At 36.7% G+C, this 16,398-nt stretch overlaps 2 protein-coding genes across 2 annotated transcripts in view; one reads left to right on the plus strand and one right to left on the minus strand.

The window, feature by feature from the left end:
- LOC142343316 (syntaxin-1A-like) overlaps nucleotides 1-16,398 on the plus strand; it is a 383,172-nt gene that overhangs the window by 83,803 nt on the left and 282,971 nt on the right. The window lies entirely within an intron of this gene.
- Nucleotides 14,485-16,272, minus strand: LOC142352107 (uncharacterized). Its single transcript, XM_075404481.1, has 2 exons — nucleotides 15,668-16,272; nucleotides 14,485-15,279 (listed from the first exon to the last, which is right to left on the minus strand). Exons 1-2 carry the CDS (start codon nucleotides 16,060-16,062, stop codon nucleotides 14,661-14,663), a joined length of 1,014 nt encoding a protein of 337 aa, XP_075260596.1. The 5' UTR covers nucleotides 16,063-16,272; the 3' UTR covers nucleotides 14,485-14,660.

The raw sequence follows: 16,398 nt of genomic DNA on the forward strand, positions 1-16,398 counted from the left end.
CCGCTTGTAAAGAGCTCCCTCTTTTCGGTCTTCGTGTTATTTGATAAAATGTTGAGGGATCAAAACCATTAGCCATCCTCACGTCTGGTGCTTTTGCTACAGTAGCGATGCCGCAGTTGCCATTAGTGTTTTTGTTTTCACTTGACATGATCAGTGTCTGAAAAAGGTTTCAAATTTAGAACCTGATTCTTCTTTTAATAGTTTTAGACGACGGTCTTTTTGTGTGGTTTATAGAGAGAGAGAACAATCATCAACTTCAAACAGCAATAAAAAAATGTTAATTAGAAATCGTGTTCTTCTTTAAGTTGAGACAAGAACAAAATTTCGTGTCATCAAAAAATAATTAGAAAACCCGAGTACAAAGAGTGAGCTCATCAGAAATGACAAAAGAAAAAGTTTGTTTGGAAAATGATTAGTGGCATTGAATACAGCAGCATGGGTTGGCAAATGGTTGGAGCAAGTTTTACTTATTATTTGAAAGCAACCTTTAAAGACACAATTTAATCAATTGGTTGGTTTCTTAACATATTTTCAGGCAAAAATAGCTGCCGTATAGAGATTTTCTTTGGCTTCAGATTTAGAGGAACCACCAAGACGTAGAAGAGCTTCTCGAAGTTTTTGATAAGTTCGTTCCATCAGATACGTCATGCTGAACCATTGAAAACCAGTCAAAAAATCTTTGATATTTGGAAGAGAATGAAGTCGTAAACCCTCGTCTCTGAGGCCTTTCAAGAGCTGCACCGCCCTCACAACGTTCACCTCTTTTAATCGAATACCTTCAATTGCTTCCATTAGAGAATCGTTCCAGAACACAATACATTTGTCAAGATACACAACCATTTCCTATGCACTGGCTGTACTTTCATTTCACTGAAACGCAGCAAATTCATTAGAAACCTCAACAACAAAATCAGTTTGATCAAGTTCGATTAGCAAATAATTGGAAAGATATCAATCATTTCTTTTGAAAAAGTCTGTACAAAAGTTGACACGTTTTTCTCTCAAAAGCTGCAGATTAAACCCAGAAAAAAATTAAAGTATTTTAATATCGGTCAAAACACTTTGAACTATACATATTAATTGAAGATGAAAGATAGGCAGCTTACAAAAATTATAAACATTGAAAAAACGTTATAATCTAGTTTAGGAACAATCACTCTGGGATCGTCGCTGGTTTCTGTGCCTCATTACGCTGTCTATAGTCTTGCGATAAATTGAACACTCTTGAGCGGAGTGCTTTTGCGTCGTCGTGCGCATCGATTTTTCGCTAACAATCCTCCAGCCTCAAATAAACTTTTTCGATTGTCGTGTTCAGTCAATTCCATTGAAACAAGGAAGCGAAACGTCTGATGAGTCCCATATGGTAGAGTACTTTTCCAATAGCCTTTGTGTTTTCCATAATTTTCAGGGCTTCTACCCATGTACAGGATCCCTCATCTATCGAAATGGTAATTGCTTGATGTGACAGCTCCAGTTGACGAACAGCTATCTCAGTTTTCTCGTAAACTTCAACTTCTTTTGAGCATGACGGGTTGTCGGACATTACAAATAGTTGATTTTCACTCTGCATTTTATGGTCTGAAAAACAGAGAAATGGCTGAATTGGTGATCTTGTGAGAACATTTGTTTTTTTTAATTGGACACTCATTCATCAACACTATTGAAGACAAGGTGGTTTTTAAAAAAGCTTGCTTCTTGCGGTTGGTCGTTGAAATTAAAAATAAGAGAAAAATTTTGGCCGTAAAACAACTATTTAGTTAATAGATGACTGACTGTCTTAGCATAAGATAAAACGTAATACACATATGAAAGAAGAAAAAACGTAAATTAATTTTTTAGACAAATCAAGATCCGGGCAAGAAAAGTGAATTATGGTAAGTTGAACATTTTTCTATGCTATGGTTTGGCAGCGAAGAATCAAGTCTTCAAGAGTCACATTCGAGCATGTCAGAATTTTCATATAAAATTTTTTCTACACTTTTGATTGTATCTCGTCTTCATTGTCATTGAACAGATCGCTTTTGCTTTGTACAAAAAACCAAGCGTCCAACAATAACGCTTGATGTTATTTGTCTCCGAGGAACCTATGTTTATTTGGAGACGTAGGCTCTTTAATTTAGCTATTGTGAAGTCAAAAGCAGTGTTCAATTCTTCTCGCGTTGCAATATATCTGAATTTAGCGTAAAGATCATCACATTGACCCTGCGATAGCCTTGAGAGTCATATTGCCCAGCGATATTTGATTTGTTTGTTTACTGACAACTTTCTTCACACATTTCCACTAACCTAAAAAGATTACAATAAATTTAATGATGTTCAGCAAATTATCAATGTGAACCGTTCTGTATCCTTAGTGTTTGATACTGCCCATCTCAATACAGTGCAGTATATGTTAGCCTTCGAAACATAAGGTGTTTTTTTTATAGCAAAAAGATTCTTATTACCCTCTCATAAACGTCGTCATCGTCCAAGTCAACAACTGCAGTGGTAGAGCTCGCTTGTTGGGAGTTGTCGTCGACAGACTATTCGTTTTCAATCCGGGTGGGGTTGCCTCCATCATCCTCCAGTGTAACATAAAAACCGTCCGGTTGCCTTGTCAATGGTGCCCGCTTCAAAGCAAGATTAAGGCCGCGACTAGCGTCAATTGCTTCGCAACTCACTGCTTCCGAAGAACTGACAGAAGTCATTGATACTTGTCTGAAAAACATAGCACTGTAAGGTTGTTCAAGGTTTGAAAAAAGGACCAAAAACAGCTAGAATGAGATGACGAGTAAGAGCTGCAAAAAAATTTTCTTATATTTAAAAAGTAGTAGCAAAAGAAAACAAAAGTATCGTATATAGGTTGATCAATGAGAGGAGAATGTTAATCATGTAGGCAATCAATCAGTTGAATCAAAGCTGTGTGATATTATTAATACGGTTTAAATTTTTTTGATATTGAAAGAATTGCTCATTTTCACTTTTTGACTAGCTTTGAATTTGACTGAGGATCGCCAAATATCTGCATCTGTTCTTTTCTAAATGAGACATCCTCTGTAACAAGGATAGCAAGGTCCTCGGGAAAGCCGTCCCCAACTTGAGACTGGTTGTAAATTTTACCTTCGTTTCCGTTTGTTTCCCCATTTAATTTTGTTCAACTTCCACAACTTTTGTCTTCATTTTCTTCCCTTCAACAGTGGCGCTATTGCATCTAATTGCTTCAAGGGATGAAGTCATTGCCAACTCAAAAGACTCCCGCAGTGCCGAATGTGTCTCGGTCAAGGTGTCACTGGATTCACTACCAATAATTTTTGTGATGTTGATCAATTCGTCCATTTTGAGCAATAAAATCGATTGTCTGGTCCCTTTATCAGATATTGTATTGTTTTTTGAATCTATCGTAGTTGATAGTTTGAAGATCTTAATGTAAGCGTTTACGCTCGTTACAAATTTTCTGAGACCGACTCTCACAAATCGGTTGTTTTTTGAATCCAGGTCCCACGCGTTATCCAGTTTTGATACCTCAAGATCTTCTTGAGGCGTTATTCCGGTGAAAGGTTGTGCATTTTGTCGCCAAGGTCACTTTGTTCTTTTCGTTTTCTGATCCACTGCGCCATTCTAAACTATTGCAAGAAATGAAACTATGAACTTTTTTGAAAGAAAAGTGTTGCGTAGGTACGAACAACTCCCGTCAAAGGTATCAGTTTCCCAGTATCACTTCGAATTTCAATCAAAATATCGTGAATATAGTTTTTGTTAACAATCTTAGCTTGAGTTTTGTCAAAAGAGTGACGATATACAGCTGGATATTCGAAAAGGCCTGCGTGGGAGGACTCCACGTTTCAGAAACGATTTGAAATGCGTCAGATCAAGGGAAAGATCATAATAAGGGTGCCTTGGTATTGCCAAAAAACTGTGGCTCAATAATGTCACAATAAACAAAAGCAAGATGATACAATTTGATATCCGTTGGAAAAACTGGCTTATCTTCAAACTGGTTGGCTCTGGAAAGTTTATTTTGTGTCTCCAACAGAGACTTCTTTAATTCTAATATGTATCTGAGATCATAGGAAACATTTTTGAGATGAACTCAGTCCTTTCCTTCGCATAGAACAACACCTTTGGACGTAAGTTCTTTCCTTGGTACTTTTATCGAAAACAGATTCTTGTCCTCTAGATGGATAGATTTCCTTTTCCATGCCATCAATCAATTCGAACACGCTATTGTACAATCCTCTAGGAACGCGACAATTTGATAAGTAGATGCCAATTTTTTCATTGACATAGTCAAATTTACCTTTAACGATACTGAAGAATTATTTGGGCAAGTTATGCTAGAGATGGAAACGGTCCACTGATTATCATCAAGTTCTAGAGGTGCGCCGAGTGATGTACGGAAGAACGCAAGTGTATCGTCGGGATAGCAATTAGGCGACGCATTGGATGATAAATTGATCGTAAAGAAACTGTTTTCTTTTTTTGTCATCAAAACGTTGCAATCACCATTGCCTAAAGTTGGCATGCACTTCCCCTTAGAAAAGTTTTGAAAAAACTGCTCATGGCGCAAACTGTGTTTTAATCAAAATCTTATCTTACTCACAATGTTGCCGGAATGAAGCCCAAGATGCTTTTGGATATAAGTTGAATGACACTCCTCCACTTTTTTGTTTTATAACAAAATCAAAATGTAGTAGTGCAAGCTAATCTGAAATAAAGTGGAAGAGCTGTTTTTTGAAAACGATAACAAGAGCTCTAACTTAAAATGAGGAATCACTTTAATTTATTTTTGTTGATGAAAAGCAAAAACAGCGAAAGACCAAATTTCACAATTTGTAAAATTGATAAGGGAATTCCCGTTGCACAGCATTTGGACTCCTCGTTTTTACAATTTGTAAAAATTAAACTGGAAAACTATTACAAATTGTAAAATCTTAAAAACAATTGATACAGGTAAAAAAATTTCGCTTTGAGAAACAAAGAAACAAAACGGATGTGTAAATTTTTGTTTGTACATTGTAAAAGTGGATTATCTGAGATTTTACAATTTGTAAAAAGTATTTGCCTAAAAATTTGATAATGTGTGGGAAGAAAATGCTGAATTTTTACAATTTGTAAAATTAGATGCCTAAAAATTTGACAAATTGTAAAAGGAACATGGTTGAAATTTTAGAATTTGTAAAAAGTCGAAGCTGAGATTTTTACAATTTGTAAAAGAAAAATTGAGACTGAGTGTTTTACAATTTGTAAAAAGTAGAAATTGAGTTTTTTACAATTTGTAAAAACTAGAAAACTTGAACAGCAAGACAAAATAAGTAAAGCTTATTCGAATAAACAACGCCAGGACAAAAGCAACATTTTTAGTCGAGAAGAAGCAATTGACGGCCGGCAACAGTTTGAGCAAAATGATATACTTGGAGCGACGCAAAGCTAACCTCAACTTGCTAGTCGATACAACAACCAATCAGATAATTCTTGAAAAAAGATCCACAAAAACAAAGAATTTAAGCATTGAGTCCTATCAGAAAATTTATCACAACCGAAATAAGAGAAAGGAATAAATGAAAAGTAAAGAAAAAATGAACCGATCAGCTTTCTTCGCTAACTCAATTTAAAATTCGAAAAAACAAAACGAATCAACAAAAAATTTGTTTTTATAGTGAATCAAGTTTTTTTTACAATTTGTAAAAAGTTTTTACATTTTGGAAAAATGAGTTGATCCGACAGACAGGTATCACGATAAAAAAGATTTAGAGTTTTTTAGACATGTTCTAAAATTTCTTTTACAAATTGTAAAGACTGTGCTTGTTTTAGTTTTTGGAAGATTCCTTGGAACGATGTAAGTTTTACAATTTGTTTAAGAAATTGCAATATGTACTGTTTGTTTTCAGAATTTAAAATAATTTTTGAGAACTAAATTTTTTACAATTTGTAAAAAAGTTTTACATTTTGTAAAATAAACTGATTGTTTTTGTAATTTGAAATAATATTGAAGAAAAGCAGTTTTTACAATTTTATAAAAATATATTTTATGAAATGTAATTTTTTCTGGATATACTAGAAAAGCTGACTGTGTGCATGTATCAGTCAGTTATTACTTTTAAACTCGTGCTTGTGTTTGTTTGTGAGACTGCGCTTGTGTGTGTGTTGGTGGCTGTGTGGGTGGGTGGGAAAGTGGGTGGGTGGGTGTGGTAGATGGAGGGGGGATACCCATTTTAAGTAATTAATTTTTGCTAACTTTTTTGATAATTTTTTAGAACACACGCAGCCTTTTTCGAATACGTAGGTTGAATAAGTTAGGAGTATAATTGACTGTTTAGAATGAGTAAAATTGTTGAGGCAAAAATACTGTTTTTTGTACATGAGGATAAAGCGTGTTGATAATAAGAGCTATGACAAATTAATGTGCTTGCTCTAACAAACAGGAAGTGATTTTAGCAAACACGCATACTCACGCACGCATATCCTCATACACAACACGCATGCACTCATACAATTACTCAAATAAAAACTCACATTCAAAACGGAACAATGCGGCAGCTGAAAAAAGTGTGGGGAAATATGACGCTTTACATTTGGCGAAAAATTGGAAAAGGAAAATGAATAACCTTACTGTGTCATCTAAAAATAGAACAACATGATTAGTTGGGTAAGCTCCGAAAACCGAGGAAGAATGCATGTGCTGATTGAGTGCCGAGTATCAACCTATCGGCATATGTATACTTCTTATACTCAAAAAGAAGGAATTGACAAGAAAAAACGCCAATACGCACCCCTGATGTTCGAATCCCATGCTTTCAACGAAGCTCAACTTAAAATGGGCATTTATTGCGAGGAATTTCTAGCTGTCTACTATGGCTTCGAGCTTCGAAAATGTTTGTCACCTCATTTGGGACTGCTCAAAGAAGGTTATTGTGGTCACTGACAACCGTAGCTTGACCCATTTCCTTCAGGAAAACACATCCCACCTATTTTATGGTTAATGGTAGACAGCCTCATGTCATACGATTTCATATTGAAGCATATTCCAGCAAGGCAAACGCAGCGGCTGACTTTCTTGCACGAGTTCCTCAAAAACCGAACGAAGCAATCGTGCTAATGATCAGAAACAAAATTCCAATCCAACGGATAGAGAGTGAATTCAAAACCAACTTACCACCAGAAACCAACGATTTAGCCCATTTCAACAAAGCCCCAACTTTACCAAACGTTCAAAACACGGGAAAATTGCCGAATGTGGTAAGTTGCATTCAACAAACAACAGGAAATAACGACGAAATTGAATTCTATCAAGTATTGGAAACAAACAGTGTCAACCTGCAAATATCAGCAATTTGTACAGCAAACCCATTAAACATTTGATGTCCACAACATCCTGGGTATGAACTGTTGTATCGCATCACAACAGCCCCGAAGCTAGTCATCGAGGCATTACCCAAACTGATTATCTTTTTCGAAAACACTTCTATTTCCCTGGTGTCTAGGAAATTCTTATCGACTACATTAAAAACTGCTTGACCTGTCTTGAAATTAAGCCAATCCAAAAGTCCCATCTAACTCCTCCACTTCGCCAATTAGCAGTTTACAAAATTTCCCTCAGGAACTTTTTTGGATTGACATGTTGGTATGTTCATTGTTTCTGGAATATTCAATTACATTCTAACAGCAATCGATGTCTTCAGCATTGCTGTCCCACTCAAACACCCAGATGCCAAAGGTGTCGCCCGGAAACTATTATCTTTATTTCATCAACACTGCTATTTCCCAGATAAAGTCTTATCGGACCTTGGATTTGTTTACATCAAAACTGTTCAAAGAACTCACAGTCCTTCTTCAGATTCAATTTAATCAGGCAACACTTAAAACATCACCAGACCATTGGCTTTTTGGAACTTAGCCATGCAGTACTTAAGGAAAACTTGCAAGTGAACATGAACGCACCGGGCATAATTTGGCTAGAACCCGTAATTTGGCTTGCTTCGCGCATTAAACGAGCTTCAGTAGCAAGTCATGTTGTACACCAGCACTGCTATTCCACGGCCGACAACCAATGTCAGCGCTTGAACGAAAGTTCAGTGTCGGGAAATTTGTTGAAAAAATGCCACAAAGCTCAACTAACCATGAGTTTCCAGACCAGATGGTACAGTACTATGAACTTCAAAAAGACACTATAGTTAACGCGTACCAGAAATACCGATCTTATTTTGATCGGAATGTGAAAGCGTCACCACTAATACTACACAGCTACTGCCTATTACTCGACCCGAAAATTACCCATCTACCGTCGACTCTACATGGCTTCAGCAAACCGAGATGGATCCCTCTCCATCGGATTGAGGTTGCCTACACGCACTCAAACTACCTAATACGACAAGTGGAGACGAACGACACCCAGTGTGTAAATAGAGTCAGAGTTCGTCCGATTAAACCCAAGTACACAGTACACGATATTAGCTTTGTGAACCCCAAAAATCCAGACCCACTGCTAAATATATTTGGCGCTGAACCCGATTGAATTGATAATCTCCTAGGGAAATTACTGAAGCCACCACAGTTGACAGAAACTGTACATGGAATGACGTCGAGTATGTTAGAATTTTCAACCCGCGATACAGTCGAACAGCAAAACAATCAACAGCTTCATACGCAACCTGCACATGTTGTTCATCAACCCATAATTCCTGTCAACAACGCGGAAGCCACACTACCTCCCCTGATTACCACTGCTAATGACTTAACCGAAAGTCCCAATCAACTGCCAGTCATAATCCACGAATCAATTAAAGCATCAAATAGCAATATTAGAACAATGATGCCTTTCCTTTACAGGACACCTGCAACAACTAGCTGAAATAGCAGAGGAAGTGGACCTTACAACTTGAGGTTGAACCCTGCCCCACCACAACATTTCTACCGCAGTTATCAGTTTTGAAACAAAAATTTGTTGTTTTACCTTTCTTTATTTGTTTCAAGTGTACCGCTCTGGCCTTTGCTGTAGTCACAGAAAGATTACGAACATCATAATCACCAAAATTTCACTGCACAAATTCTCAGAGCTAAAACCCTATATCGAGCTCTTACCTTGTTAATTGCAGCACTTCATTAAACCAGCATTTAAGGTGAGCCTCTCTTGCACTTTTCGGAGAACCCTTTTTACTCTCGAACGACTCAATAATGTTCCCGCCACGGGGTCATAGAGCGGGATTTTAATTGTTGTTCTTATTTGGAAAGTAAATAGTGATTAATTCTATTAATTTGACATTTAAACAACTACTTGTTGTTTCAAGTGAGCAGCTTTTGTGAAAGTTTTCACAGAAGAATCAAGTTTCACGTCTTAAGTTGTCAAGTTGTGCCCTAACGAGCTTCTCGAAGTTATAAATCTGGTTGCTAGCATTAAATTCGAAAAATTCATATGATTAACAATTGCCACCGAGAAAGAATGTCAATTTTTTGGATTCCAAATCAGCTCCTTTTTGTACTTTTTATGGCAAAAAAAAACAAAAATTGCTTTCAAACTCTTTTCTGTCATGTCCGCTATCCGTTCATGGAACTCGCTTTTCCTTCTAAACCGATAATCAAAATTTCAACATTTTACGCCTAAAAACTTACTGAATCCTTCAAATTATAAACATTCGAAGTGGGAAGCTTTTGCAAATTTCTGTAACGAGATGCAGAAATTACCACCCAAACGTTCTCAGATTTCACCTCTGCGACTTCCTGGAGGTCGTTATGCCAGTTGATTTAAAAATAATTGAAAATTTTACAATTTGCTAAAAATTTACCTGCAAGATCATACTATTCTTAATTTTTTTTGTCTTGTTTTGTATTATTTTTATTATTTTTCAACTAAACAAGCCTTCCATCTAGTATTAGCAAATATATACGTTGTCACGGCCCGCATTCCAAGATAGGTACTGAAAAGGGAATTTTGTACTGAACTATTACGATTTAAAATCCTCATACCAATTCTCACCAAATTCGTTTAAATTTAAAATGAGCCGCTGTTATAATTTGGCATCTAGAATAATAAATTGAGCTGCGCGCCACCTGCTAGTTTGTTTCCCTACAATAATTTCTTGCAATTACAATTTTATTTTTTCGTTTATTTAAATAAGCTTGTTTTCCCTCTTATGCAAAGAAAAAATGGCATGAAGTTCCTTGCTCACATCATTGGAAAAAGGCGTTTTCTTACCTGTGAGGAGAAGCTGGCATTTTCCATACGAACTTTTTGTAATAATAAGGAATAATTAAATACAAGAATTAATATATAAATATTTGTCCTCAATACTTTAAATTGCGGATTAATTAAAGTTACAAACAAGAGGGATGCAATTGCTTTGTTTTACATTGATTTTTTAAACGTTCTTTGTTACCAAAATTGGATTTTGATCTTAGTAACCTGATTTAGCAAAAGGTCCAGCATGGAGATTTAGAATTTTCTTCTTCTTTTTGGGCACTTATAATGCAGTTACATTTGCTTGTAGAACGCTGCTAAATTCCACGCTCATGCTTATTATAGTACGCAGATTGCCTTTTGTTTCATTTTCTCTGTAACTAACAGATTGTGTTTGATTTCGCTCAGTATACACAGCCTCTTCTTGCTGTTCCAGCTTTTTTTATATTCCACGGGACTCAGAGAAGACAATTTTATTTTCCAGTTATTTCTATCTTTTCCGTCGAATTTGTTAAATATTGCAGCAAGCTGTTCTTTTGAATACTTTCTCACAGCTTCCCAACCTCCAAATATTTTAAAAAACACATTACGGATAAAAACACACAAAAACATTAGGTTACCTTAATTTAAGCATCTTCTGTTCCCAGCCTATGTATTTTCTCTGCCATATCCGTTTTTACCTGTATCAAAGATCAGCACAGTGTGAATTGACAGCTCAAGCTGGATAAAATGTCACCCGGCTGAGTATATTGCCCAGCAGAATTACTGCAAATTTCAATGCACTAATTTTCTAAGAAGAACCGCAAATCTTGTGTGTTCTTAATTAGAGAATTCCTTTGCTGGGAACTCCTTTTTGTCCGGGCAATCAGCCAATTTTTTACCCACTCAATAGATATGCAATAGAATAAGCGCAACTATATTGGATATGGGCAATGTGAACCACTCTTCATTTTTCATCAGTGCTTTTTCATGATTTGTCTTCAGCCCTTTAAACGTTTGACACTCTGCTGCATACTTCAATTTTCCGGACCACATCGAATTTTCTTTCAAATCATGTGCAAAATCTGGACCATCGTATTTAACGCAACGCTCGAAGTGTGTTAGATTATTTTCAACTGTCAGATTTGTCGAAATTCTGCGCAAAGTTCACGCTTGGTTGGAACACATTTAATTTGAAGTCCACAAAGGGTTGACGGGAGCTTTTAAGATTGAGGCAGATTTACCACCAAAATCGACTATGTCCAATTTCTGATTTCTCCATGAATCGTGAAATGGCCAAATGCCGCTATCCAATGATTTATAAACTGACTTAAACCAGCTGATGACGTTCATCATCAGAACTTGTTCCATTTTAGCTAATTTTAATTTGAATATCTTGAATATCTAACTTGAATATTTTGAATCAATTTTTATTATTAAACTTGCAATTACCTCAATAACTTGACAATGACAGATTTTTGAAAGTCTTTGTTCGCAATGTTTGTTCATTGTTTTATCATTAGCCTATTATACAAAAAAGCATGCTGTGTTCTAATTACAATGCTGACGCAAACTCAATATGCTGATGTAATTTATTTACGACATTCAGTTTTCGTCACACTTTGATCATTTTTCTGTTTTGTCCCTGACGCAGGTTGCCAACGTCATCAAAATGGTCTCAGATTGGAAACAAAAATTGATCTTAAGTCATTTACTGTATTTGTCCAGTTCAAAAGGACATTGTCCACTCTCTGAGGAAAACTTTTGTTTTTGAAGAGCATTACCTGTATAAATTGTTCTTAGATTCTTCTTGTCCGCTCATCATTGGTGTCAGTTCAGGCACCAGCGTCATCGTCTGGTTGTTCTTCCACGGAATCAAATTTTCTGCTGTTGGCCTGGACCTCAGTAACGGTTGGGTAACTGTTCTAATGCGTCATCCAAGGCGATTGGTGTGTTTTTTGGCAAGCGTCGATTATCGTTGAGTGCGTTTTGGTTGAGGTGTAAATGTAGGTATTGGGCTTGCTGATTTTGATCCTCGGGAATTTTAGCGACTGGTGCTTGCTCTCAAAAGACCATCGAATTGGTCCCCGCTTTCGTTGGGTAGCCGGGCAAGCCGAGTGATACGTGGGGTGGGTGTCACGCGGCCAATGCTACTTTAGTTTTTTGAGTGAAAAGAACAGTTCTCCTGTGGATGTTGTCCGTAAGCTGTCAATCGGCAAAGTTGGCAGGTCTAGATAATTTGTTTGTGGGGTGTTTAAGCCATTTTTTTAAACTTTATGAGCTTTTATAAGTTCGCGTATTTCACCCTCTGGTAGTTTAAGTTTTGTAGCTTCGAGTAATTGTGGTTGATGATGACTATTCTGTTCCTCTTGGAGATCGGAGGAACAATTTTGACGTCGAGGAGTTGCAACACGGCATCCAGAATTTTCTGGTTTTTGTGTGATGAATTTGCCAGAAGAATAAACAACAATTTGTCAAATTCGAGACAAATGATTTTTTTCGCTGTGAAGCTTCATCTGTGGTAATTTTATCTCGATTCAATTCCTGCAGTTGAACAGAATGACGCTCTTGACCTGTGTCCGCATATGTTAACTCTCTGTAGAAGGATTCTAGTAGGATTTTTCCTACTAAAATTTAGGCTCCAAGTGCGGTTTTTACGTTTCTTTTTGCAAATATTTTGGTTTTAAATGTTTTGGTTTCCAAGCGTCCAGTAGTCTGCTAAGATGATAATTTTTTACGAGATCTGGGGGTTGTTACGCAAAAATCATTTAACAATGAATTAATCGTGCGTTGCATTTCTTATTTACACTTTTTATTTGAATTTTTTCCAATCAGATTTTGTTCGTTCTATTAATAGATAGGAAATATTCTATAAGTTTTCTTTGAGTCTGAGTCTTCATGTTCAGTAGTTAGTTTGAAATCAGTATCTTTATCTTTAACAGTGTCTTTAATTTTCAATCAGTGTACCTAAGTTCAACTCTACGCAGAACATTTACTGGATAATTTGTAGCGTTCTTTTTTGTACACATTGAAAAAGGAAGAACCGAGTAGACAGAGCGATTATATTACTTGCTAAAAAACAGCTATTAACAATCTTTATCTTTTGGTCCGCGTCCTTTGGTAAGTATTGTGGAGTTCTCGCGCGCTGGTAATTGTTATACCAATAATAGATTATATCTTAATACGGTTTACCCATGTGCTAAAATGCCTCTGTAGTGGCATTGAAAGAGATTGATTGAATACGTCTCTATAAAGTTTTTGGCATGTTAACAAATATACATCGATTTTTGCCTTGAGCTATCAGGTTCAGGTAAAATGGTTTTCAAAATTTTCAATGTTAAATTGTTTGGCAGTTGCGGTTAATAATTGCTTCCTATTTAATTTTAAAACCTAATTCGACAAACTTTTGGCCAAAAAGTTTTTTTGGGACGTTTACGTAGTAGTGAGCTTCGTTGTCAGAGAAAAATCGGATTTTTTAGTCGCCTTTTCTAAATTAGCAGTTTTTTTAATTTCAAGTCTATCTATTATCGCAATTTGCTTCCCGGAGAATTTCTTTCTTGAAAGTTGTCAATCTGTTTAACATCCTGGTTGTCAGCTTATCGTTGTAAACCGATAGTTAATTTTTGATTTTTTTTGTTTCTCCCTAAATGTGTTGCATAGACTTGGAACAATGTGGCTCATATTTTTTGAAAAAATTTTTAATTTGCGCAAATATTAATGGGAGCCAGAAAACAGCCACGGCTATCAATGCATAATTTTTTTCAACATTAGTCGTTTTACCAAAAGTTTAGCCAATATTTCATGTTGAGACCACGCTCTTGTTATTGGAAAGAAAATGAATTGGAGATAAATTGGCGATGATTAATATTGGCCATAATTTTACCATAATGCCCTATATTAGTTCCATGATTCCCTCATTGTAAGGCTAATCTTAATTTTAAAATGTCGTATTTGTTTGTATAGTGAAGAAGCGATTTATAATTTTATCATTGCAATGAAAAAGAGAGAATTTAAACTGCATATTGTGTTCAGTTTAATTGGAGTGATGATCAATTAATTTAATTATATTTATTTATATATTTTGAGTGCGATTCTTTGAAATAGTTTGTAGCACTCAATCAATTGAATTTTTGATACTTTCCTGTATTTTTCTGTTCAGTGTGATGTTAAGATGGAAGCTGCAAAAAACCCAGTCTTGGCTTGGACTTACCTAAAGACCGTGCTCGATTCAAATAGGCCATGAAATGATTTAAGCCCGATTTTTGTCATATCGACTCTAGCTCGACCCAAGTTTTTGCAGATGGACTTTAGTTCGACCCAATTTTACGGCTTTACCTAAGCTAACCGACAAAAAATTTGGAATCAAAATTCAATTTCAATATGGCCAACAAGTTGTCAAAATGTAACAAAAATTGACATGGAAGTTGACAGTTAAGTTCTGCTATACCGGTTCCACAAATTAGCCCAATATTTTTTTAAAAGTAGGGACGCTGGCTCGTGTTGGTAAACCTAAAATGTTACGAGACTTTTTTCAGTTTTCCTGGAATGTCAGGTGACCAGCAGCATATCTGGCCCCAACCACATAATCAGGCTGCATTATTGTGCTCAACTCGTCAACTTCATCTTTGCTCAGTGGAAAATTGGTCGCATCCACGTTTTTCTCCAAATTGGCAACCTTAGAAGTGCCAGGAATTGGAACTATATCTGAACCCTGGGCCATAACCCAAGCGAGGGCTAATTTGGCAGTAGTACAACCGTTTCCTTTACCAGCCGCCATCTTTTCAATTTTTTCGACTAATTTAGCATTCTGCTCCATAGCTTGTTGCTCAAATCTCGGGTTGTTCAGCCTCCAGTCACCTTCTTTAAAGTCATCCCTGCTTTTGAAATTACCGGTTAGGAACCCGCGCCCAAGAGGCGAATAGGCGACAATCCCAATTCCTAATTCCCGACAGGTTGGAATGATTTCTTCCTCAACGTCTCTCGACCAAAGGGAGTATTCAATTTGGACGGCTGTGATTGGTTGGACTGCGTGTGCTCTTTTTATAGTCGCAGCCGATGCTTCGCTAAGCCCGACACCTTTGATCACACCTTGACTAATCAGCTCCTTCATAGCCTCCATAGTTTGTTCAATCGGAACCGAAGTGTCAATTCTAAGTAGGAAACTGTTTCCTTTCAACTGGTCAACAAAAATTATTATTCAGGATTCTTTTGTGTCAAAAATGTAGATGGGATTGGTTTTACCTCGTCAGTAGTCTGTGAAATAAAAAAGTAGTGAGACAAGTCATTAAAATTGTTATAAACCATATCATGGGTGCAAAAAAAACATACCCTAGTCTAGATCTCGACTTCTGAAAAGACTTATGTAGGGGGGGGGGGGCTGCAATATTGACAATGTATGTTGACTATAGGTTACACTGACTATAAGACACGGCTCAGTGCCACAGATAAAATGGAACTCAAATCTTTTCATGGGTCTGTCAAGTTCATTGGAGCCAGTCAATTGTGGCTGGCCACAGTTCAGCGAGAAACTAAAGAAACAGTTTCCTGTGAAGGTAGAAAATATCGATGTAAGATCCAAGTCTCTCGGCCGACTTTTTGCCCTCGGAAATTATAAATTCCTTATCACCACAAACCCTATGTTCAGTCGGGCTCAATTTGATTCCAGTTTTGGTCGCGATGCAGAGTTTTGCACGTTCCACCGACCCAATTTCTTTGATCCATTTTCCGAGAAGGGTTTCGTTGTGCCCTAATCCGTACGCGAAAGCCGAATCGTAATGGGTCACGCCGAGTTCTCGCGCTCGTCGGAGGACTTTCAGTGCGTCCTCGTCCGAGTAGTTGGCATCGTCCAGTTTGTAGAAGACGGGGGAGAGAGACATGCAACCATAGCCCAATTGTGAGCACGTGACCCCGTTACCCAATGTAGCTTGTTTCATTGTTGTAGAGTCTGTCCCGTTTTTTCTTGGTCGAAACAGAATAGATCTAATGATATTTACGTGTGAAAGTTCAGCAGATTCGTTATTTGTTGAGTGAAATTGCTCTTGCTCGAACAATATGGTCTGTCGTTTCGCTCTAAATCGATCTGTTGGATTGTTTGATCAATTTGAAAGCTCACACGATTAGTTTAGTTTGCTTTACAGCACTCTGGTATTTACAATTCGAAATGTTATTTGTATACTTCATTAGTTTTGAAAGGATAAAACTGTGATATCCTTATTTATACTACAACACCTCTCGGCTTCGGCATAAATGTTAACTTAAAACGGAAGATT

The sequence above is a fragment of the Convolutriloba macropyga genome, chromosome 1 (assembly GCF_964194025.1).
Source record: "Convolutriloba macropyga chromosome 1, txConMacr16.3, whole genome shotgun sequence".
Classification (NCBI taxonomy): domain Eukaryota; kingdom Metazoa; phylum Xenacoelomorpha; order Acoela; family Convolutidae; genus Convolutriloba; species Convolutriloba macropyga.